This window comes from Protopterus annectens, chromosome 1.part0 (genome assembly GCF_019279795.1).
Source record: "Protopterus annectens isolate FY-2018-M chromosome 1.part0, PAN1.0, whole genome shotgun sequence".
Classification (NCBI taxonomy): domain Eukaryota; kingdom Metazoa; phylum Chordata; order Ceratodontiformes; family Protopteridae; genus Protopterus; species Protopterus annectens.
The window spans coordinates 1,666,638,810-1,666,661,839 of record NC_056725.1 but is presented as its reverse complement, the minus strand read 5'-3'; the positions used below and the strand labels follow the sequence as shown (position 1 = coordinate 1,666,661,839).

Here is a 23,030-nt window from a genome sequence, read left to right as displayed (position 1 = left end):
CTCTCTCCCCAGTCCCGAGAACAAATCTCTCCCAGACGTTCCACCCAGTCAACGGTAACAAGCAACATTAGAAATCCAAAAGTTGCCAAGAAAGAGTGTCATCCAAGAAGTTCCAGCAGATCAGAGAAGATCTGGAACTTGCTCAATATTCTTTTTAGTTCCAAAGAAAACGGGGGACTGGAGACCCATTTTGGATCTCTGCAATCTCAACAAATCGGTGAAGCAAACTAAGTCCGGGATGGTGACACTGCAGTCATCTTTTTCCAGGAAAGGAAATATCAACTGGATGTGTTCTATAGACCTTCAGGATGTGTACTACCATATTCCAATGGAAAAACAATCCAAAAGTTTTTTGTGCTTCCAAGTAGGAGCCAGTCACTTCGTTTTGAACTCTGCCGTTGGTCTCACTACAGCCCCCGGAGTGTTCACCAAATGCATGGCAGTGGTGGCAGCTCACCTGAGAGTCTGATTCCGGGTGTTTCCATATCTGGATGACTGGCTCATAGCCGCCCCGTCCGGGCATCTTCTGCTGCAAGCCAGGGACTATACACTTCAACTTTACTCCTCCTTGGGCATTACTGTAAATTATGACAAATTTGCTCTATAGCCATCTCAAAATTTAATTTTTATAGGAGCAGAGATGGATACGACCATGCTGACAGCAAGACTCCCTCACAACAGAGTATACAATCATTTCCATGTCAGACTGTTAATCAGGAAAACTAAAGCCACTGCAAAACAAGTGCTACAAGTTTTGGGGAAGATGGCAGCACCTATCGTACTTGTTCCTCTAGCTTGACTACATACGAGGATTCTTCAATGGTTACTTTACACACAATGGTCAATCCTGGAATGACCAATGTCACACAAAATTCTCCTAACCAATTCGTGTAAAAAGGATCTGGAGTGGTGGATTCACTCTAATTCAGTATCTCAAGGACGTCCCCTTATCCACCCTCAACCCCAAGCCATGGTAACCATGGATGCTTCCCAGATAGGCTGGGGTGGAGGGGGGCATTATCTAGGGAAAACAGTCCAAGGCACCTGGCAGGAACACAAGGCTCACTTGCACAAATCCTAGAGATGAGAGTAGTGCTCTTGGCATTGCAGACATTTCACTACACTCTCCCTCTAGGAACGAGCAATTTCGACAGACAATATGTCCTTAGTCTGGTACATAAACAAGGGGGGACCAGATCTTATCTCCTTTGCTGAGGAGCTCTAAGGGTTTGGCAATGGGCAACGTCCTCTAACCATTTTCTAATTGCAGCTCACATCCCGGGGAAATCCAACATGATTGCACACAAATTGAGCAGGGCCATGTGGTCCCTCAAACAGAAAGTAGTGGAAAACATTTTCTGGAAATGAGGCCAGCCTTGCTGCAATCTTTTTACTTCACCCACCAATACCAAATGCAGCAAATACTTTGCCCTAATTCCTCCTGTGGGGGAGTCCCCAAGGGATGCACTTGTTCATGATTGGCCTCCGGGATTCCTATACACCTCCCCCACAATTCCTCTGATTCCCAAACTGTTACAAAAAGCAAGTTTGTTGAAAACCAAGACAGTCCTGATTGCACCCTACTGGCCTAGTCATTTCTGGTTTCCCTTTCTACAGCCTCATCTTCAGGACAAATCATGGATTCTGGACCGGGCTCCAGATCTACTGACGTATCCATTGGGAATGGCACATCCCAGCCTTCACAACCTCAACTTGACAGCTTGGCTGCTCCAGTTTCCCTCGACTGCCAGGTTTCCCTGTCTGTCCTCCTTGGTAAAACATTCTGTTGTCATCCCATAAAACCTTTATGTGCAAGTTATACAAGAGTAAATGGAATAGATTTGTGATATGGGCAACTGATAACCAGGTAGATCAGTTTTCTGTTCCCATGCATTCAATACTAGAATTCCTAACCAAACTTTTTTAATGAAGGTGCAACTTACTTCTACTATTAAGAGTCCAACTAGCAGCAATTTCCATGTGGGAGAGAATGGCTCTGCTATCACGTTACAGACTCTGTACAGCCTTTTTTTAAAGGGACAACTACGATTAGACCCCCAAACATGAATCCAACTCCTCCCTGGGATCTGAATTTCATAATAACAAATCACTTGTTCCCCCTTTGAACATTCAACCACATGTGAGCTAAAGTTTTTATCTTTAGAAACACTGTCTAGTGGCCATTACCTCAGCCAGAAGAGTCTGAGTTAAAGTCCTTGTCTTCCAATCCCCCTTACCTCATTTTTCATAAGGACAGTTTCCTTACACACTAATCCTTCATTTCTGCCAAAGGTTGTGTTGGAAAGAAACCTAAATCAATCCATTGACCTACCAGTGTTCTTCCCTAATTACCAAAACGGAGGCAAAAACTAAGTCTTCTGGATGTACATAGGCAATTACATTTTTACTTGCACAGAACTTCATTTCAGGAAATCGGACCAACTTCTTATATCTTACTCTGAGACTAGAAAGTCAAAAAATAAAGCCAGCGGACTGCTGCAAGCAGAAACAACGGATTTATTGAAGCACTTTTCATCTGTTACATTGAACAGACTTCATCAGATGAAATAAACAAGGTTCAATCTTTTACAAATCTTTTGTAAAATCTAATCAAGTCACATGTAGTAAAACAACCAATCAAACTAATAAATGGAACAGTGATGACATTTTACTAGATAGTATACCTACTAACTACTTTTTTGATAATGAATTTTATCTTCAAAAAATCAGAGTAACCATCGGTTTGCCCTGTGGAGCCAGCTTAGCCAACTCTGTGATGGCATATTGGGAGAGGAAGAACATTTTTAACAAACCAGAAATCATGCAAAGAATAGTGTTTTACACCTGGTACCTAGACAATATTTTCATTCTATTCCTCTGTGACCGAACACAAGCTACTGAATTAGTCAACTATTTTAACTTGTCCTCAGATTTCTTGAGGATTACTTTCAATTTTGATGAGATCTATGGACTACTTAGACATTAACCTTAAAAGATACCAACTTGAATAGGTACTTAGCTAAAATTCATAGAAAAAAATACCTATTCTAATTAATTCTTGCACTTTTCAAGCTGTCACCCTCACCACCAGAAAAGATTGGTGGTGAAGGGACAATTAGCAAGAGCTGCTAGAATTCTCACAGTAGATGATGACTTTAACCTAGAGTGCCAGTAACTTGTTCCTACAAAGGGATTATCCTAAAGATTTAATAGAGACCCTAGCAGATGAAATTAAACACATCAGTAGATATACATGTTCCTTTGCTAGGTTCAAATTTCATACACAGTGAAATCAATAACATCAATGATTCACCTATTATAATCGATTCCCAACCAGCTCAAACTGACAATACTAAGGACATTGTAGACTTGAACACTACTTTTATTACTACCTTTGATGTCAGTAGTTCTATGGTCTCCTATATTATACATAGGAATTGGGACCTTTTACATCTTGACACGTCTAAAATGAACAAAGTGGGAATCAAACCAAAAACAACACAGGGAGCAACTTGAAAAATTTACTAGAGAACAGGAAGGTTAGCAAACCTACTTTTCCAGGGATGGTTAAATGTAACATGTGCAAATAGTGCAAGTTCAATGACATAGGTAGTAAGTTTGAAGTAAGAAACAAAAATTACTAAGATAAAAGTTTAACTGTAATTCAAAATTCATAGTTTACTTAGCCAAGTGTCAAACACGTCCAGTGTTTTACATAGGAAAAACGGAGCTTAGACTCCATGACCATACATATGAACACCTTTATGCTATCAACCATCAAAAATTAGACAATGCCTTAGCCAAACACATCTCACTATTCCCTGGATATATTTTTAAGTTTACTGCAATTGACCCGATACTTGTAGATAGCAGAGGAGGGCCATCATCTTTAAAGTTAGAACTACAATTATATTGGGAACTGTCATTAAATGCCCATTAGTTATCCTGGCATTAATGACGTGGGCGCCATTACTTGTTTATTAAAATTAAAATGTTTATGCAGGTAGTATGAACAGAAAAATACTAAAGAATGTAGTGTATACATGTTCATGTTGTATATGTAGAATATTTAGTAACACTTCAGAATAAGATTCTTGAATTTTATTTCAGGGTATTAGTTTGTGATAGCAACCTTGTATTTACCTTTAATACTTTTGGAATGAATAACTGGTTGCTTAGTAATCACTGTTCCTTTTATTAGTATGATTAGTTGTTTTACTACATGACTTGTTTAGATTTTATAAAAGATTGAACCTTGTTTATTTCATCTGATGAAATCTGTTCAGTATAACAGACAAAAAGTGCTTCAATAAATCAGTTGTTTCTGCTCGCAGCACTCCACCAGCTTTGCTTTTTATTTTTTCGTCAGTTTGTTACTAGAAAAGTCAACCAGTCTCAAAAGCTACCTTATCTAGATGGCGCACTATGTATATCCTGTATCTACAGTTCTAAAAACAGGCCCCTTCCTTTTCCTGTCGAGGTACATTCCCAGCAGGTCTGTAGCTACAATCTGCAGCCTTCCAAGAAAGGTTACCCTGGGATGATATATGTGCTGCAGCTATGTGGGGAAAACCTCATACCTTTATTACTCATTACAGACTGGATTTGGCCTCCAGGAGTACAGCTTAGTATGGTTCCATGGCTTTGAGGAATATTCTCCCATGAGCCATCAAGGAATTTGGTTGCTTGGGATGCTGTCCCATCAGTGAGAATAAAGGTGAGACTGATGACACAAAGTTATGTACTTACCATAACATTCCATGTGTGTTGTCCAGCTCTACCTTTATTCCCATAACCCACCCTCCATGCCAACCCCTTCCAGAACTTCTGGGAAGACCTAGTGGACAGTGGATTTATGGCTCTCCATAGCCTCAGAGATACTGGCTTGGACATCTAAAAGACTATCTACTTTATAGATTATTTTCCTTTATGAGGGGGCAAACAAGATTTAAGGAAGTTTGGGAACTGTATTATGGGTAGGGAAGAAGGCCCACAAGCTTTGCTGAAGACCTCGAGTTACTGGAAAGGCTAAGATGGATCCGACACAGCAGATCTGAACCTATCAGTGAGAATCAAGGTCGAGATGGACAACACATGTGGAACACTATGGTAAATACATAACTTTTTTTTGTCCAAATAAAATTGAGCTCTCTGTAAATCCAAAGTGTGCAACATCTTTTCATTACCAGATTGCAGAGAAGGTAAAAAAAAGTGGGCAAATTAACAGACTGATTAAGAGACAACTCATTCACCACCTTAGGCATAAAAAGGATTGGTATGAACAGACACTGTCTGTATGAAAAAAAAAGGAGGAAGAGTATAGAATTAAACTTAACTATGTCTAGGCAATTCAAATCCTGGATCCCAGCTCATAAAATAATTTTCTTAGTTACGCCTATTTTCTCACCCAAAATTTGAGAGCACTCTAAGGAATTTTTAAAACTTGCCAACTCATTACACTCCCAAACCATATGTTCCCAGTTACCTCTTTCTTCCCCATACAACTTCTAACATTGGTCATCTACTTGAAGAAAAAATATATGGAGTCTGCTTGGGGTATAAAAACTATGCAAACACATCAAAGCAAAAATCCTAAATCTTCCAGACTTTCTTGCATATTTGGGAGCCTTCCATATGCCCACCCATTGCTTCCTTGTTTCATTGCTTATCCAATCTCTTCTCAATCTTTAACTTCCTCTGACTGATTCCTAAAGTCACTGTGCAACATTTTATATGCCCCACTAACTATCCCTTTTTTTTTAACAGCAGTTTCTGTTCTAGATTCAACTAAAAACTCTACTAGAGCAGGTCTTTCCCTTAGGCTTCCCCAATCCCTTTCTCCATTATAGGGAAGGCAACTTCTAGCATGCAGTCCAAAGGTCTTCTTGGACTCTTCCCATCATTTTATCCTGTTATTTGCTTCCAATACCTTGGTTCCTATGTCAGTTTTCTGCAGTAAACTCCAGCCCCCTCTTGCCTATTTTCTGTACCCAACTGCAGTCTTATCCCTATAAGCAGAATTGCCTTTTTCCATTTCCCATGATGGCCTTGTTAGAATACTTTCTATTTTATAAATATAATTTTCTGTGTAGCTGTTATTCTCATTAAGGATCTGGATCCAAAATTCCACTCTTGTTTTTTTGAAAACCTCCCTGCTTCATCCTCCCTTTCCACTTTGAATTATAGCTTTCTGCTTTTGTTATGCATTTGAGTCTTAACTATGTAGTACTAAAATATACCTTCAAATAATGTAATCTTAAACCACTTTTTCCATTGGAAGGATGGGAAAATTGTGTAAAATCTTGCCATAACCATAGATGTCCTTCTCTTCCATGTTTCAGTTTTCACTAGTGGGGTTTACCCCTCTTCCCATCAGCTTGTTCGGCCAGATTTCCAAAGGTTTTCCAGTCCCTGACGGTGTGTTGGATGTCTGATGTGTTGTCAGGTACGTGGGCCATAAATGTGATGCCTGCACGCACCAGTCCTCAGACAAAGGAGCCCCAGACAGAGCCAGTCCTGATGGCATAGCCTGTATAGGAGCCAAGGAGAGCAAGTGCAAGAAGAGCAGGGAGATGGAGGGAGGGAAGGAATACTGCAACATGGAAGAGAAGGATATCTATGGTTATGGTAAGATTTTACACAACGTTCCTATGTCCTTCTATTCCAATGTTGCAGTATTCACTAGTGGGCGAGTACAAAAGCTCACTGGTGGCTGGAATGTGGTCTAGATGGTGATTCCAGGAACCCATGCAGGATAGCCCTGGCAAGTCCTGCTCTGGTCCTGGAGATGTGGTCCAGCTTATAGCGTCTGGTGAAGGTGTGCACAGATGACCAGGTAGCTGCTTCCAGAATGGAGTTGGTATCTAGACCATTAAAGAAAGCTCCAGAGGACAGCATGGCTCTTGTAGAATTGGGCTTTGACATTGCCCGTTAGTGTCTTTCCATGGTGAGAGTAACAAAAGGAGATGACCCCAGCAATCCAGGAAGAAATGGTTTGTTTCCCCACAGCTTTCCCCAGAGCGCTGGGGTGGAAGGAAACTAACAGCTGGTCTGATGTGTATAGGCTTGGTCTTATGCAAGTAAAACGAAGTCGCCTGTGGACATCTGGGGAGTGAAGGACTCTCTCAGTCTCAGAGGGTTTGGAAAGAAGGTAGGCAGGTGAATAGCCTGATTTAGAGAGAGGCCACTGACCACTTTGGGAGTGAAGGAGGGATTAAGCCTGAGGGTGACCCTGTCCATATGGAAAACGAGGAAGGGTAAGGTAGCCATAAGGGCCTGGAGCTCTGAGACCCTCCTGGCTGAAGTCAACGCTACTGGCAATACTGTTTTCAAAGTGCAAAATTTCAAATCAGCATTGCCAGCTGGTTTAAAGGGTGGTACAGTGAGTTTTTCCAGCACATAGTTAAGATCGCAGGGAGGAGGAGTCAGTTTTCTAGGGGGGTCTTAAGTGTAAAACACCCTTTAGGAAAAGCTTGGCTGAAAGTCTGGAAGCTAGTGGATGCTCCATAGATGGGCAGAAATGGCAGGCAGGTGTGCTTTTAAGGAGGAGTAAGAGGCCTGTCTTCAGTAGTCCACACAGGTAAGACAGAATAAGAGGCAGTTCGCTGTCCAGTGGCTCTACCCGTCTTGTGACACCAGATAGAAAACCTTCTCCATTTAGAGAGATATGATTTCCTTGTGTTTTGTTTCCTGGCCTACTGCAGGACTGAAAGCATGTCCTCATTGTACAGGTGTCTGAAGGGAATCAGAATCCTATCAGCCACGGGAGAGGTGCAGGGATCGCCACTGTGGGTGAATCTGTGTCCCCTGGTGCTGTGAGTAGATCCACTGAGGGGGGTAACGTGTGGTGATTCCCCTTGGATAGATGAAGTAGTAGGGGAAACAAGTGCTGCCTTGGCCAATAAGGGGTCAAACAAGATTTTTGGCGAGTCCTGCTGAATGTTTAGTAGGACTCGCTGGATTAGAGGGAAAGGGGGGTGTGGAGGCATACAGGAATCTCTCCTTCCAAGACATTAAAAAGGCATCTGTTTGAAGAGCCTTCAGGTCATGAGTTCTGGAACAATAGCTCTGGAGTTGCCTGTTTGTGGAGATGAGCAGGTATATCTGTGGAATACCCCACCTGTGGATCAGATCTAGGAATGACAGCATCCATTCGTGACTGTCTGAGGAGGTTCTGCTTAAAGAGTCTGCCTGACAGTTGTGTTGGGATAGGATGTAGGCTGCCTGGAGGGAGATCCCCTGGGAGACAGACAGATCCCATACCTGTAAGGTCCCTCCTTGCTTGTTCAGGTACCACATGATGTAGTCTGTGAAGATCTTCAGAATGTCTTGTCTGAGGAAAGGTTGAAAGGCCTGCAGGGCAACAAGTACGGCTGACATTTCCTTTATACAGATATGCCATTGTTTGTGTTTGTCTGTCCAGAAAACTTGCACTGTTCTTGTGTCCAGCGTTGTCCCCCCAGCCCAGATTTGATAAGTCTGTGTGCATGATCTGAGAAGGAGAGGGCAATTGTAGGGGAAGACCCAGGTTTAGAGCCACCTGGGCCAGCCACCACTTCAGCTCTTGGGTGGAGGCAGGGGAGAAGTAGGATTCTGAACTCTAGGGGGTGTGACTGCTGGGCCCATACTGAGCGAAGATACCATTGCATCTTCATGTTCACTTGCCAATGGTAGCATGGGAACAGTGGCAGCATGTGCCCAAGAAGTCTGAGGAATTCACTCACAGTCAAGGCGGGTGAAAGGAGGGCAGATTGAAGACGTTGGTTCAGGGAAATCATTTTTTCCTGAGGTAGGAAGGCCATCCTGAGGTCTGTTTTGATTCTGCATCCTAGGAAGAATGTCTTGTGCAGGACTTGGTTTGGATTTGAGGAAGTTTATGTGGAACCCTAGAGACTGCAGCAGGAGGTAGTGTGTGTGTGAGCAAGGAGGATTTGTCTGTTTGCTGCGTGAATGAGTAGGTTGTCTAGGTATGGGAAAATTTGCATACCTCTTGTTCTCCAGTAAGCAATGACTGGGGATGGGCATTTTGTAAATATCCTTGATGCAATGGAGAGTCCACAGGGCAAGGCACATAAATGAAAATACAAGGAGCCTGCTTTGAAGATGAGGAATTTTCTGGAGGATGGTTTTATGGGAATATGTAGATAGGCCTCCTTGATGTCCAGGGTCACCATGAAGGCCTGGGGAAGGATGAGGGAAAAGAGAAGGGGTAAGTGTTATCCTGAAGGAGGGGACCTTCAGGAATGGGTTGAGGCGGGAAAGGTCCAAGATGGGTCTCCATGGTCCCTCCTTCCTGGGCACCAGAAAAAATTTTGAGTAGAAGACCTTCCCTCGAGCAGAGGAGGGTATGTGCTCTATGGTGCCTTGAAGCAACAGATTGTTTAGGACCTCGGGAAGGAGGGACCACTTGGGGGGTAGCGGTATAGGAAGTTTTGGGGGAGGAGACATCCAGGACATGAAGTAACCCTCCTTCAGGATAGACAAAACCCATTTGTCAGATGTCACAAGGGCACATGCAGGGAGGCAGTGAGAGACAGGAGGACAGAGATATGGTGGGAGGAGGGGGGGGGGAAAGGAGGTAGGCAGTCAGACGCTGCCTGCCCTTTCTGGAAATGTGGGTCTCTGGGCAGTGGCCTCAGGGGTCCTAGGCTGAGTAGCCTGTCTCCTGTGTGGTCTTCTAGACCTGGAGGGGGCAAAGGGCCTAGAAGACATTCTTATAAATTGTGTCTTGGCTGGAGAGTTCCTCTGAAATTTTGGGATTGGAGAGACAAGTAGATGCTTTAGATCTTGGAGTGGTTTCCCTTTTTGCTTAAGTGACTTGAAGAGATCAGATGCCTTGGAGCCAAAAAGGGCTTAGTGATCCAAAGGAGCATCCAAGAGTTTGGCCTTAAAGTTACCTGGTAGGGGCTGTAGACGCAGCCAGGAATATCTCCTCAATACAGGGGCAGATGCAGCTAACCTGGCAGAGGCTTCTGCTGCATCATATGCACACCTTAGGGAATGTTTATTGACTTAGGAGATGAGCCCAAGCAAGGAAGACAGGGATGCCTTTGCAGAGCAGTCAGGGATCTCATGGAGTTCCTTAGAAGTTTTATCCAGCAAGGCCAAAGAGTATTTGGCCACATGTGACTGGTAATTTGTAGCCCTAAAGGCTAGGATAGCAGAAGTGTATATCTTCTTCCCCCACCTCTCTGTGGCCTTGCTGTCTTTATCTGCAGGTAGGACAGTGGTAGTAGGGAGAAGTTTGGTAGCCCTAGCAGTAGCAAGAGAAATAGTGTTGGGTCAAGTTGGGCATTTGAATAGGAATTTTTCTGCATCAGGTACCCTATACAACCGGTCTGCCCTTCTAGGGGCAGGTGGCTGGGAATCTGGGTTCATGCATGCTGCTGCAAAAGCATCCAGGAAGGCAGACTGGACAAGAGGAATAGGGGCCGGGTTAGGAGACTCCATCTGGATCAGGTCAGAGACTCTTTTCTGAGCCTCAGACATGTCTGAGCAATCCCATTTAAAATGTTCTCGCATAAGTGACTGTGTCCCTGAAGGTAAGGTCTTCCACAAGGGAGTCAGGTTCAGCAGAGGCTTCTAGAGATCCATACCCCAGAGGGGAAGAAATTTGTGAAGGGTAAGACAAGAACTCTGAGGAGTCAGACATTTCCTCTTCTGCAGGTTGGCTAGGAGTCATCTCAGGCTGAATAGGCCTGGGACTAAGAAGAGGTGGAGCAACATGAGGGAGGTCTGGCGTAGGCCTAAGGGCCATGAAGGTGTTGTAGAGGCTCTGAGTGAAGGCCTGTCAGTCTGACAAGGCTCTGGTGTTGAAGACATATGCCTCATCTTTTGTTTTTTCTTTGTAGGCCTAACTGGCTAGTGGTCGGCCTTGAAGTCACAGAAAGAGCAACTGAAGCCTGCTCCGACGCGCCCATCCTAGAAGCTGTTTCCCCCGGCATCTGAATCAGGTGCCGGGATATCCTTCCTGGACATGTCGTCCACTCTGGATTGTGCTGCCTCCTGATAGGTACCCACTTTTATCCGAAGTGGCGGACATCGGTTCCTCAGCCAAGCTAACGGTGGCTACAGGCTGAGAATTGGCAAAGGGAGACACGGTGGAAGTAGACAGCCGCACGGGTTTGGCCCTCTTTCTGGGTGGTTCAGATGGGCCACAAACGACAAACAAAACAAAACTAAAGTATAAAAAGGCAAGGATGTAGTAAAAGATGTATATTTCTTTAATCATGAACCAGTAATGTGTGCGCTTTAGGTCGCAATTCACACGTGCAACCTTCATCACACAACAGTTAATTAAGGAAACATTTAAAAAGCCCACTCAAATGACATCACATCAGTTCCAGACACAAATTTTAAAGCAATACCCCCTTCTTGTCATAAAAGGAATGTATATGCACATTCCTTACAAGTCTCATTATATAATACATATATAATACATATATTTTATACAAAAACTCAATTTAATACAAATTAATCTCAGATTTATATACTTTAAGTATTTCATAAAAATAAAATTAAATGTATATAAAATACATAATATATATATTTTATATAATAGATATGTTCATACTAATAAATGTGAACTTAAAAGTACACCATACTTACCCAGAACCTCATATGTTTATATAATTACCATCTTCCCAAGGCCTTCAGTTTAAGCATACATTTCATGGAACTAATTTCATTAAGTCCGGGAAACATACAGGTGTTTAACTGCCACCACAGTTCCCTTTGTGCTAATATTAAGGACCAAGGACCACCCCTAGGGTTGACTTTCACTTGTTCAATAACCAAAAATAGGAAAAAGTGATAATGATCATTAATGTGTCTGGCTAGAGCATTAGTACAGTCTTTTTTCATTATACTGTACTGGTGTTCATACACTCTCTGCTTCAAGTGACGTTCCGTCTTCCCAATATACAATTGTGGACACGGCTGACACTCAGCCCGATATACTACACCATTACTATTACAATTAAACCTCTCCTTAATGGAAAAGTCAACCATATTCAAGGTGAATTTATTAGTTACCTTTATGTGTTTACACTGGTTGCAGGAACCAGATTTAAACATCTCCCCAGGTCTAGTGGGTGCTGCCCAATTTCTTTCTATTATACTTTTAAGGGTAACACCCTGTTTAAACACAACCTTAGGGGAAACAGGTACTTTATTCCTAAGGCTGCCATCATCCATCAGCAAGGTCCAATTTTTACACAAAATGGACCATACATCATATGCATTAAGTGAAAAAGCAGTACTAAAAATCAAAGGAAAATTAAATCCATTTCAATTTGTATTGGTAGTTCCTTCATCTATACTCAGGTCATTATTGGATTTTAAATATTCCAATGTTTCCATGGAAACCACCATTCCATTAAGTATAGGTTTAAACCACCCCAAATTACGTTTATTGGTGACCTCCTCAATGTTTCCAACAAGTCAGGGGGGGGGGATATCCTCTTAAGATAAACATTCCTTTAGGGGTCTCACATTCAATCAGATAATCATTATCCAAACTTGTCATACGGGCAGCCCTAACTAACTGACACTTTACAACAGTTTCTGGAAAAATGGGTGGGAACTCTCAAAATGTAAAAAAAAAAAAAAAAAAAATTAGAATATGCTGGTTTACGGTAAATTTCCACTGTACAACACCCATTCAAGCTATCTTTTCTTAATAAGACATCCAAAAAGCTAATTTCGTTAACATGGACTTTGTAGGTGAATTTTAAAAAGTCAGTTAATTCTGAAATACTTTCCACAGACTCAACATCAGCATGGTTCCCATGAAATAGTATAAAAATGTCATTCAGGTAACGTGTGTACCAAGTGACATGCTTTTTGAAGATGACATGTTTGAAAAAGTAACATGGTTTCCCAGTATGCCATAAAAGTTGGCAAAGCTCCCTCCACATGGGGAGCCCATGGTTATACCAGATTTTTGGAGATAGATGTCCCCCCCAAAAAGAATGTAGTTATTAGCCAAAATAATATCAAGAAGATATTCAATCCAGTTTTTCATCACCCAAAACACCAATCATATGTAAACATTCTCTCACCCAATAAACCCCCAAAGATCGAGGGATGACCATATATAAATCACAAGCATTAATCGTTAAAAAGTGAACATCGTCATGGTACTTTAACTTATTGATGCTTTCTATGAAGTGCCAAGAGCTGCAACAAATATGGGTCTATCCAGCCAAACATTTCTTTAATTTCATGTCTACAACTTTTGCACAACCACATGTGATACTATTATGCCCATCAACAATAGGACAAAATGTTATTTTTTTCACGTTTTTATGTAGCTTGGGTAACCCAAACATAACTGGTACAACAGGAGATGGAATTGTAAGAAAGTTAAGGGTGTCCAAATCAGTCTATCAATAAATAAATCATCCAGTAATCCCTTACTACATTTATAAGCCCCATTTAATTCATTAACTGAAGCTTTCTCATAATTATCAGTGGACAAATTATTCAAAATTTCATTGTTATAGGCTTGTTAAAACCGGCCAACTCACCGTCCAAGCTAGGTTTAAAAAGTAACCTGCAGGCTTACTCGAATAAGGCAAAAAAGGTGTATATCCAAAGATATATTTATTGAAGACAATCCACAGTATCCACAGTATAGGAAACTAAAATCCACATGAACTGTTAAGCGCTTTCATCCGCTTATCGCAGACTTCTTCAGAACAGCTGATTGACTCAATATACAATCCTTTTAAAATCTTTTTGGTGCCATTCCAGTGTGCACAACCGCACTTGCATTGTAATGAAACGCCCGCAGTTTTGTATTTTTTTTTTTTTTTTTTAAAGTGTTATTGAATATCGATTAAAGCCATTTTGGCTTAGAAAAAATACAAAACTGCGGGCGTTTCATTACAATGCAAGTGCGGTTGTGCACACTGGAATGGCGCCAAAAAGATTTTAAAAGGATTGTATTGCGAGTCAATCAGCTGTTCTGAAGAAGTCTGCGATAAGCGGATGAAAGCGCTTAACAGTTCATGTGGATTTTAGTTTCCTATACTGTGGATTGTCTTCAATAAATATATCTTTGGATATACACCTTTTTTGCCTTATTCGAGTAAGCCTGCACGCTACTTTTTAAACCTAGCTGGGATGGCGAGTTGGCAGTCTTGTTTTAACAATTCTGTTGTTGCCGTTTGTGTTCGAATATTTACATCGTTATAGGCTTCGTTACTCATCAGTACCAAACCCCCTCCTTTGTCAGGCTTTAAAACACGAATGTCATGCAATTTTAAATAATTCGAGCCATCAATTTGGTTTTTACAAATATTAGGCCTATCCGATTTGTTTGTACTATTCCTTCTATTGTAGTTCTTTGTCAAATTTCTTATAGCAATCTCATATACTCTCTCAAAACACATCAAGGAATTGTGTAAGGGTGGATTAAAAATACTAGAAATACGACATTCAGCATTGACAGCAGGCATATTTCCCAATAAACAATGCAGACTAATTTTACGAACAATTTCAAATCAGGAAACGTATCCACTAAATTCAAGCGCCTAGATGGCACAAAAGACAAGCCTTTGCTAAGTAGATCAATCAAGTCTTTTGGTACACAAACATCAGTGAAACTGAATATTTTAAAGTCACCTGTTGAGCCAAAAATAATCTGTGGAAGAACCTCATCTTGTAGGAAAAGGTCATTAAATTGCTAGACATTCCTTACCTGAGACGTTGGTTGTTCCTCCTGTTGCGTCTAGGGCTCGAGTTCTGCCCTGTATTCCTGGATAATGCCCCATTTCGAAAATCCACCTGATTGGAACCTTGATTTGAGTTCACATTCTGGTTCCTAAGATGCTAACTCCATCTAGGGGAATTGGTCAAGGACATTACTCCCATGACCATCGGTATTAATGTCATTACCCTGTTGTTCAGTAACATCAGATCCATCACTCCCATCGGCAGATGTCATAATACAATCATTCATAAGTCCATACCCACTACACTCAACCATAGGGGGAGGGGGTATGCAGTTCCCCTAGAGTAATCTCTACGGTCACAATCAAGTCTTTTGTTTTTCCCCACCTTCAATTTTTCGACAGCCTGTTCAATATTAAAAATATGAATATACTCTTATTTCTATCTGGGGAAATCAGTCACCTTTAATATTAGTCTCCAAATGCACCAATTCATTTCAAAGCTGCTCAGTTTGTGCCATGTAATTATTGACCAGCATGGTCAAACTCTCAGCCCCATTTGTCAAAGGGCCAACAGTTCCCTATGAAATTGGGAATAAGGTTCATAGGTTGGTACTAGGTTATTGGCCCTAAGGCCTATGCAAGCCTAGCCATAACAATTCCCTGGAAATTTCTTCCCACAATATTTACTTCTCTGGACCCCTGTCAAACAGGGCAACTGACATGATTGCCGGGGTGAATTTCCCATCTCCCATCCAATCATCAAGGTTCCTTTTGAAGAGGGCCAATGAGGTGCTCTGCTTGACATGTATGGGCAGTCTATTCCAGAGTATGGGGAGTCTCTAGGTCAGGAACCTATCCCTCCAGCATGTTTTGTTCATTGTGATAAGGTTTAGATCCCTGGAGCGTGTGGCTCTGAGGGATTGGGATTTCTTTAAGTAGGGCATGTCCAACAGCTCAGGGTTTGACATGGCCTTGTATGTTAAGCAGAGATCGCCTCGGAGTAGACTATATGCCACAGAGTATAGCTGGAGTTTTTTAGATGGTCAGCATATGGCATCTGCTTTAGGCATGTGATTCTTTTACTGAGGTATTTCTGTGGCCTTTCCAGCTGTTGCAGATGTCTTGTGAAGTACATACCAAATGGGGCATTATACTCTATAATGAGTCTAATGAGGGATGAGTACAGTGGGACAATGACCTCTTTCTGCATGAAAAGCCCTTGGTGATGAGGTGTGCCACATAGGATTTCCTGACTGTTGTATCGAAAGTGAGACCACTGTCCACTTGTGTCCCTAAGTCTCATCACATTTTCGATGTTTAGTGTCCTGCCACCTATGTGGTAGTTCATGGGTACATGTTTTTTTCCAAAGGGTATAACTATACATTTCTTGGCATTAAGGCACCAGGCATCTGTTTCTGTAAGGCCCTTCTGTAGAATATCCACATCATTTGGGGATTCTATAATGGCTCCCAGTTTGCAGTCATCTGCAAACTTTGTTAGCCGGAGTCCCTTAGTGTTGGCTTGTACTTCAGAGAAGTAGATACCAAACAAGAGTGGACCCAGGACTGAACCCTGAGTTACTCCACTTGTCTGGAGCTGGATTCGGAGTCTGCTACTTTTACAGTCTGGGTTCTGTCAGTAAGCCAGTTGGCAACCCATCGAGTGACGTAGGGATTTCTGCCCAGCTTAGTAAGTTTATCTAGGATTCCAGAGTAGGGGATGGTGTCGAAGGCCTTGGCGAGGTCCAGATAGGCTGTGTGGACCGCCTTACCCTCATCCACAACTCTGGAGAGATTCGAATAAGTCAATCAGATTCAGGAGACAAGATCGGCCCTTCACAAACCCAAACTGGGTGGGGTCCAGTGCTTGAAGGTTGCCAATGTCTTTGTTTATAAGTTCCATGATAATGCGTTCCATGCCCTTGCAGATCAGGCTTGTTAGACTGATGGGACGGTAGTTCCCGGGATCCAAGGCAGATCCTCCCTTGTGGAGCGGGATAACTAGCTGTGCGTCACTGTGGGCACGAAGTCTGAGGTGAGGCTATGATTAAGCAGGACACTTAGGTGGAGTGCCAGCTCATTTTGTAGTTCATGTAGTACACAGCCTGGGATGTCATCTGGTCCCATGGATGCTGTATTCTTAGCTTTGGAGAGTGCTGTTTCTGTGTGGCTGTGATTATCGGAATTTGGCAATCTTTTGGTATTGAGATGAGCCCTTTAGGGGGTGAGAGGGGGGTGAAGTTGGCACTAAATCAATCTGCCAGGATATTGGCAATATCCTTGGGATCAGTATATTTAATGCCATTCTGTTGTAGCTCTGAGCAGATCTGAGCATTGTCATTTAGATTCTTGACATAACTAAAGAATGCCTTGTGGTTGTCTTTGGAATCTTTAGCAATTTTATTTTCGTAACTAGCTTTTGAGGATTTTATGAGGGATCTCAGTTTCTTACAGAGGCTGGTGAGGGAGTTCTTTGCATCCTGGGATTTTCCTCTTTTCTGCAACAGTTTCTTCCTTCTGTTGTAATAGTTTGTTTATAGCAGGGGACCACCAGATTGGCTTCTTTTTTTGGCCTGAGGGAAAACGCCACTGTCTCAACCCCTTCGGCACATTAACCCTGTTAATGCATTTGAGTAAATACACAATTTAAAGTTGTAATTTCTTACACCTAAAAAGTTTGGCATCAAAATTTTTCATCTTGTCCACAATAGTATGTACTTGTATCCTGTTGTCATGGTGGATATTACCGTTCCCTATAACACCGCTAGAAGTTAGGTGAACTGAAGAATTCAAACAATCTGTAAGGGACGATAAAGTACACAAAACAATGCCTCCCATCAGGGGAGCCTGAAACTGCCATACCTGTCACAGTTGTTGGATCCTGTCATATTCGAGGAACTCAAAGGGCTAACTGGATGGGGGTCTGACGATACGGCAGATAATGTCATAGCTGTCCTTGAATCAATGTTAGATCTCGATCCAGAAAGGGAACTCGCACCATAAGAACTGGCGCCAAAATTGTTCAGTTTAATCTCCACTCGACTAGTGAGGTGCTGAATAAGGAGAGTAAGATACCAAACAGTGTTCATGACGCCCTCATTAGAAACATTCCTTCCTGTGAAAAGAGGGGTAAAGAATTGTTGCTAGATCCACTTGCCATTCTGAACCACAAGCTGAAAACCACAAACAAACAAAAGCAAACTAAAGTATAAAAAGGCAAGGATGTAGTAAAAAATGTACATTTCTTTAATTATGAACCAGTAATGTGAGTGCTTTCAGTCGCACTTCAAATGTGCAACCTTCAGACAACATCAGTTAATTAAGGAAAAATTTAAAAAGCTCACTCAAATGACATTACATCAGTTCCAGATAAAATTTAAAGCAACAATACCCCCTTCCTGTCATAAAAGGAATATATATGCTCATTCCTTACAAGTCTCATTATATAATACATATTTTATACAAAAACTCGTATCCTGTTGTCATGGTAGATATTACCATGACCGATATTAATACAAATTAATATCTCATATTTATATACTTTTAAGTATTTCATAAAAATAAAAAAAATAAAAAAATAGATATAAAATAAATATATATATATATATATATATATTTATTTATATATATATATTTATTTATTTATATATATTTATATATATATTTATATATATATATATATATATATATATATAAATATATATATATATATATATAAATATAGGGTATTGTTGCTTTAAATTTTGTCTGGAACTGATGTAATGATGATGTCATTTGAGTTGGCTTTTTAAATGTTTCCTTAACTGATGTTGTCTGATGAAGGTTGCACATTTGAAGTGCGACCGAAAGCACTCACATTACTGGTTCGTGATTAAAGAAGTATATATCTTTTACTATATCCTTGCCTTTTTAGCTTGGTTCAGATGTGGCATCGGAAGCGGCTTCTGATCTAAGGCGCTGGTTTTCAAGGTATAAGTCAAGGGCCTGAAGTAGTCTACGAAGGGTATTCGGGACAAATGACTTACAAATGGCGCAGTTTTTATAATCGTGATCCTTACCCAAACAAGAGACACTGGTTGTGGGTGTCTTTGTGGGGAATCTGGTGACCACAGTTGCACTTGCTCTTACCAAACATTAACAGACTAAAGTAAATACAAAAGGACTGAAGAAAATCCCCAATGGGGGTACTTATCTTAATGCGAAACTGATCAGACATCTGTGAGTAGCAGGAACACTTGTTCTATGGTTGGCGGCTGAAAAGTTCTGAGGACTGGTGCGCGTAAATGTCACATTTATGGCCACGTACCTGACAATACTTCAGATGTCAGACGCACGCACCATCAGGGACTGGAAAAGCTTTGGAACCTGGCCGAACAAGCTGATGGGAAGATGGGTAAACCCACTAGTGAATACTGCAACATTGGATTAGGACAAACTTATCCCACTTGACCCTTGCTCTTTTTCCTTCCCAGAGAAAACCCTTCAATTCTTGCATCATGTTCTCCTTTTCTTCTGCATCTCTATTATCCTTCTCATTTTCATTCTAAAACTTGATATTTACTTAGAAAAATGCAATTTTGATCAAACTATCCTTAGAAATTTTGACACACAGCAAGTTTAAGCTACAGCTGTATTCACATTCTCATTTCTAGCCATCACAAACTTGTTCTGCCTAGAGATGCAACAAAAAATGATGAAGTGCAACTTTGGACATAAAGATTCAAAGCTTGTGCTAAAAATGTAACTACTTGATTGAAGACAAAAAAACCAAAACACATTCAAGTAGGTTTCTTTTTTTTTTTTTATTTTCAGTTATGTACAATGCCAGCTCTGCCCGACAAAAAAGCAACTCATTAAATTAAAGCATGCAACCAAATGGGAAGAAGTCGCTGACTGGATTTTACACCCATCAAGTCAGATTCCTTCCTTTCTAATTTATACAAAAAAGTATTTGAATAGTTGGTACCACCCCCTCCCTTCACTAAAATCAAATGCAAAATTCAAAAGGTTATAAAAAGTGAAGATGTCTTCTGAAATTGGAGAAGATCTGCAAGTCAGGCTACTTCAGTGCTTGTATTCTGTTGCTTTTCAGCTTATGCTAACCAGAAAACTGGACATCATATAGTATATTCTAATGGATTTGATGACGAAGTACATGCATTATTTCCAAAAACGGCCTTAGTTATGCAAATATCAGAGAGTTATTCAAGGCACAAGTGTATTACACATTAGGTGCCTACAATACCCTGTGTGTCAGTTTTATGCAGAGACTAAAATGAGGGGGCCTATTCTGTCTACTGCAAAGTACAGCTTCAAGCAGGTTTAAGCTGAAAGAATTCTGAAATATTGCACATGAAATGTTCAAAAAGAAGGAATGAGAACGTTATGTCCACATTCCCATGAACAAGCATTTTATCTCTTACACAGAACATTAATACCAATTGCTTTGGTTCTCAATTTCAAAAAAAAAAAAATGTGCAGGACCACATTAAGATCATATGCATAAAAATGCTGCAGGCTTCAAACACTGCAGTACCAATCTACCATTTGTATTAATGCAGTGTAGCAACCTGATTTTGAGAAAATCTGTAGCATACTTAAAAAAATTAAAACTATTAAAATATATAAATACTCTTTTTAAAGGATAAAGAACTAAAACATTTTTTAATCAGGGAAGTATCAGAACATGTCTTCCTGAAAATACCACTCCAACTAAAATGGTGAAATGGTACATGATGAGATGACCCTCCATGAAATGCTTTGTACATGTTAATGCAAGATGCAGTTTAGCCATATTTGGCCATGTTTGTGAGAGCATGGTTAGCCACACAACAGCTGGCAAGTCAAATTAAAAAAGACTGGAAAAAAATAGATTTACACAAATGAGGGAATGAAGGCTGAAGCGACTCAACCTTAACACGTCACTGGCTAGTGCACCATTGCCTGCTTATAAATAAAGTTATTCAAGACTTCCTTCAATGTCATTTCGTTAGCCACTTTCCAGGAGCTGGTAATAAGATTTTAACTAAGTGGAGTTCCAGCAGTAACCTGGGACTTCACTTTATGCCGCTGTCCTCCTCGTCGTCTTCCACCACCTCCAGACTTCGGCTAGAAAAAGAAAGGTGTAACTTAATACACAAATCTTCGCTTTGATAATTAACCAACAAAACTGTTTAACACAATTCTACAGTCTAGGTTAGTCCCATGTAAAATATGTAACCACTAGGGAGATTTCTGATCAAAAGACCCTATAAACAAAGCAATGGAGTATTACTAACTTCCTGCATACAGTTTACATAAATACTTCTACCATGCATGTTTTTTTTAAACCAAGTGGCACACAAAGGCAAATGAAAATTAATGCTAACAAAGCAAATGCTAAACAACAAAATATTGAAAAGTATGTACAAGTGCTCAGTCTTTGAGAGGGGGCTTATGCACTGGTGGGAATGCTTCCACTAAGATAAGATCATGATTGCCTGAAACCCACTTCAGCAATCATAACTAGTCAAAACACAAACAACATTCACACTAAAAGAGCAAAACAGAAATGTTCCTCAGGCAGGAAAACACCCCCATACCTCCAAAATACATAGACACCAACTCCACAATCATATAATATGAGGAGAGCACAAACTCCCAACATAGTGCAGAGCAGTCTTGACCATTCAATATTTTCAATCTAATGAAAGCAAGCGATTTCCGAAGAACCCCTGTATGAGGAAAAAGTACCATTGCACAATTCCTACTTACCTGTAACAGAAGTTCGAATTTCATACTGCCTTAGTGGCACATTGATTCTCTACCTACACTGGAAGCTTTCCAGAGTTCAGAATGCCCTCCTCTGACTCTCTGTGACAGGGGATTGGTAAATCTAGTCTGTGACAGGGTTAAGCTTCCCATGAAGGGAGATACGTTTTTCAAGCTTTTATTACCAAAAAGGTCAAACCACGAAGGACAAGAAGCCAGAATTGCCTGAAACCAACCAATTCTCAGTCATAAAACACTATCAAACTATAAAGTAAAGGGGATGGTGGGTGGGTTTTGCCACTCTGGCAGTGTGAAATTCAAGCATCTACTGTTACAGAAAAGTAGGGCTTGTCCAACTGTACAGGTCTACGTTTAGCCACTGAACAGCATTACATCATAAATGCTGTTCACAGAAATCTCATGTGGGGGCTGCCCCCCCCCACACTAATTATATATACCAACTCAGAGAGCACACTACAGTGGAGAAAGGGCAACTTTCCTTACGTCTTCTCTAGCGATCTTACTCAAATGGCTTGATGAATAGCATGTTCGACGACATATGACATTTAATGATTTTTCTGTTCAATTGGGGGGGGGGGGGGTCATAGACCCCAATTGTACCATGTTCATCATTCACACTGCCTTAGTGGCATACACATAGGAACCGAACGCTTACCCTACCTGGAAGGGGGGAGGAGAAGGATCCAGGAACCTCTGGTTCTAGTAAATCCTGCTCTAGAAAGTACAGTTTTGTACCTACCATAAATGTAGATGTCCGAACTGGATAGCATCTGCAGTCATAACAACTGGGTTGTCCTGTCGTCAGGCAGCCCTTCAGTCGGCCGGATTCCAAAGTCCGGGTCCGGCTTCGGCTGATGTCGCACTTCACCCGACGTCATCTCTGTTGGTCTTCGGGTATAAAGGCATCAGCCGACGCCATTTTCCTCAGTGTTTCTTGCCCCAGATGCCAGTAGCCCTCTTGAAGGCTAAAATTTTGGATAGATGCCAATGTTTCCAAAAAGATAGAGGTAAACACAAACATAAGCATGTATGTACATATATACAAACAAATACACCATAAAGGACTCCCCACCAGCTAGCTATTAGGAGGGTAAACACCCTAGGAGTACCACAGAGGGGAAGGAGGGAGGGTAATCCTGACTGCAGATGCTATCCAGTTCGGACATCTACATTTATGGTAGGTACAAAACTGTACTATGTCCTTCATGGATGCATCTGCAGTCATAACAACTGGGTAGAATACCATAGCCAACTAGGGGAGGAGGATAAAATTAAATTATGGTGTGTTTAGGATCCCTTGCAGTACAGCAGTGGCAAACCCTGCTCGGGATCTGGAATATAGAGGCAAATTGTAATGCTTGGCAAATGTATGCACGGAGGTCCAAGTAGCCGCCTCAATAATGTCTTTGGTTGCCACTCCTCGTAAGAAGGCTGTGGTAGTGGCTGTTGCCCTTGTAGAATGAGGTCTTATGTTCTGTGGAATTGGTTTTCCATGGAAGGAGTAACAGAATCGTATGCAATTTCCTATCCATTTGGAGATTGTCTGTTTGGAAATAGCTTTTCCTTCCCTTCCTGTTGCAT

At 41.2% G+C, this 23,030-nt stretch overlaps 1 protein-coding gene across 1 annotated transcript in view; it reads right to left on the bottom strand.

The window, feature by feature from the left end:
- Positions 1-19,461: 19,461 nt before the first annotated feature.
- The window catches only part of GTPBP1 (GTP binding protein 1), a 1,054,512-nt gene continuing 1,050,943 nt past the window's right edge, over positions 19,462-23,030 (bottom strand). The window contains exon 13 of the mRNA XM_044074296.1: positions 19,462-20,786. Coding sequence (XP_043930231.1) covers positions 20,700-20,786 — 87 coding nt within the window. The 3' untranslated portion in view covers positions 19,462-20,699. The remainder of the gene's footprint in view (positions 20,787-23,030) is intronic.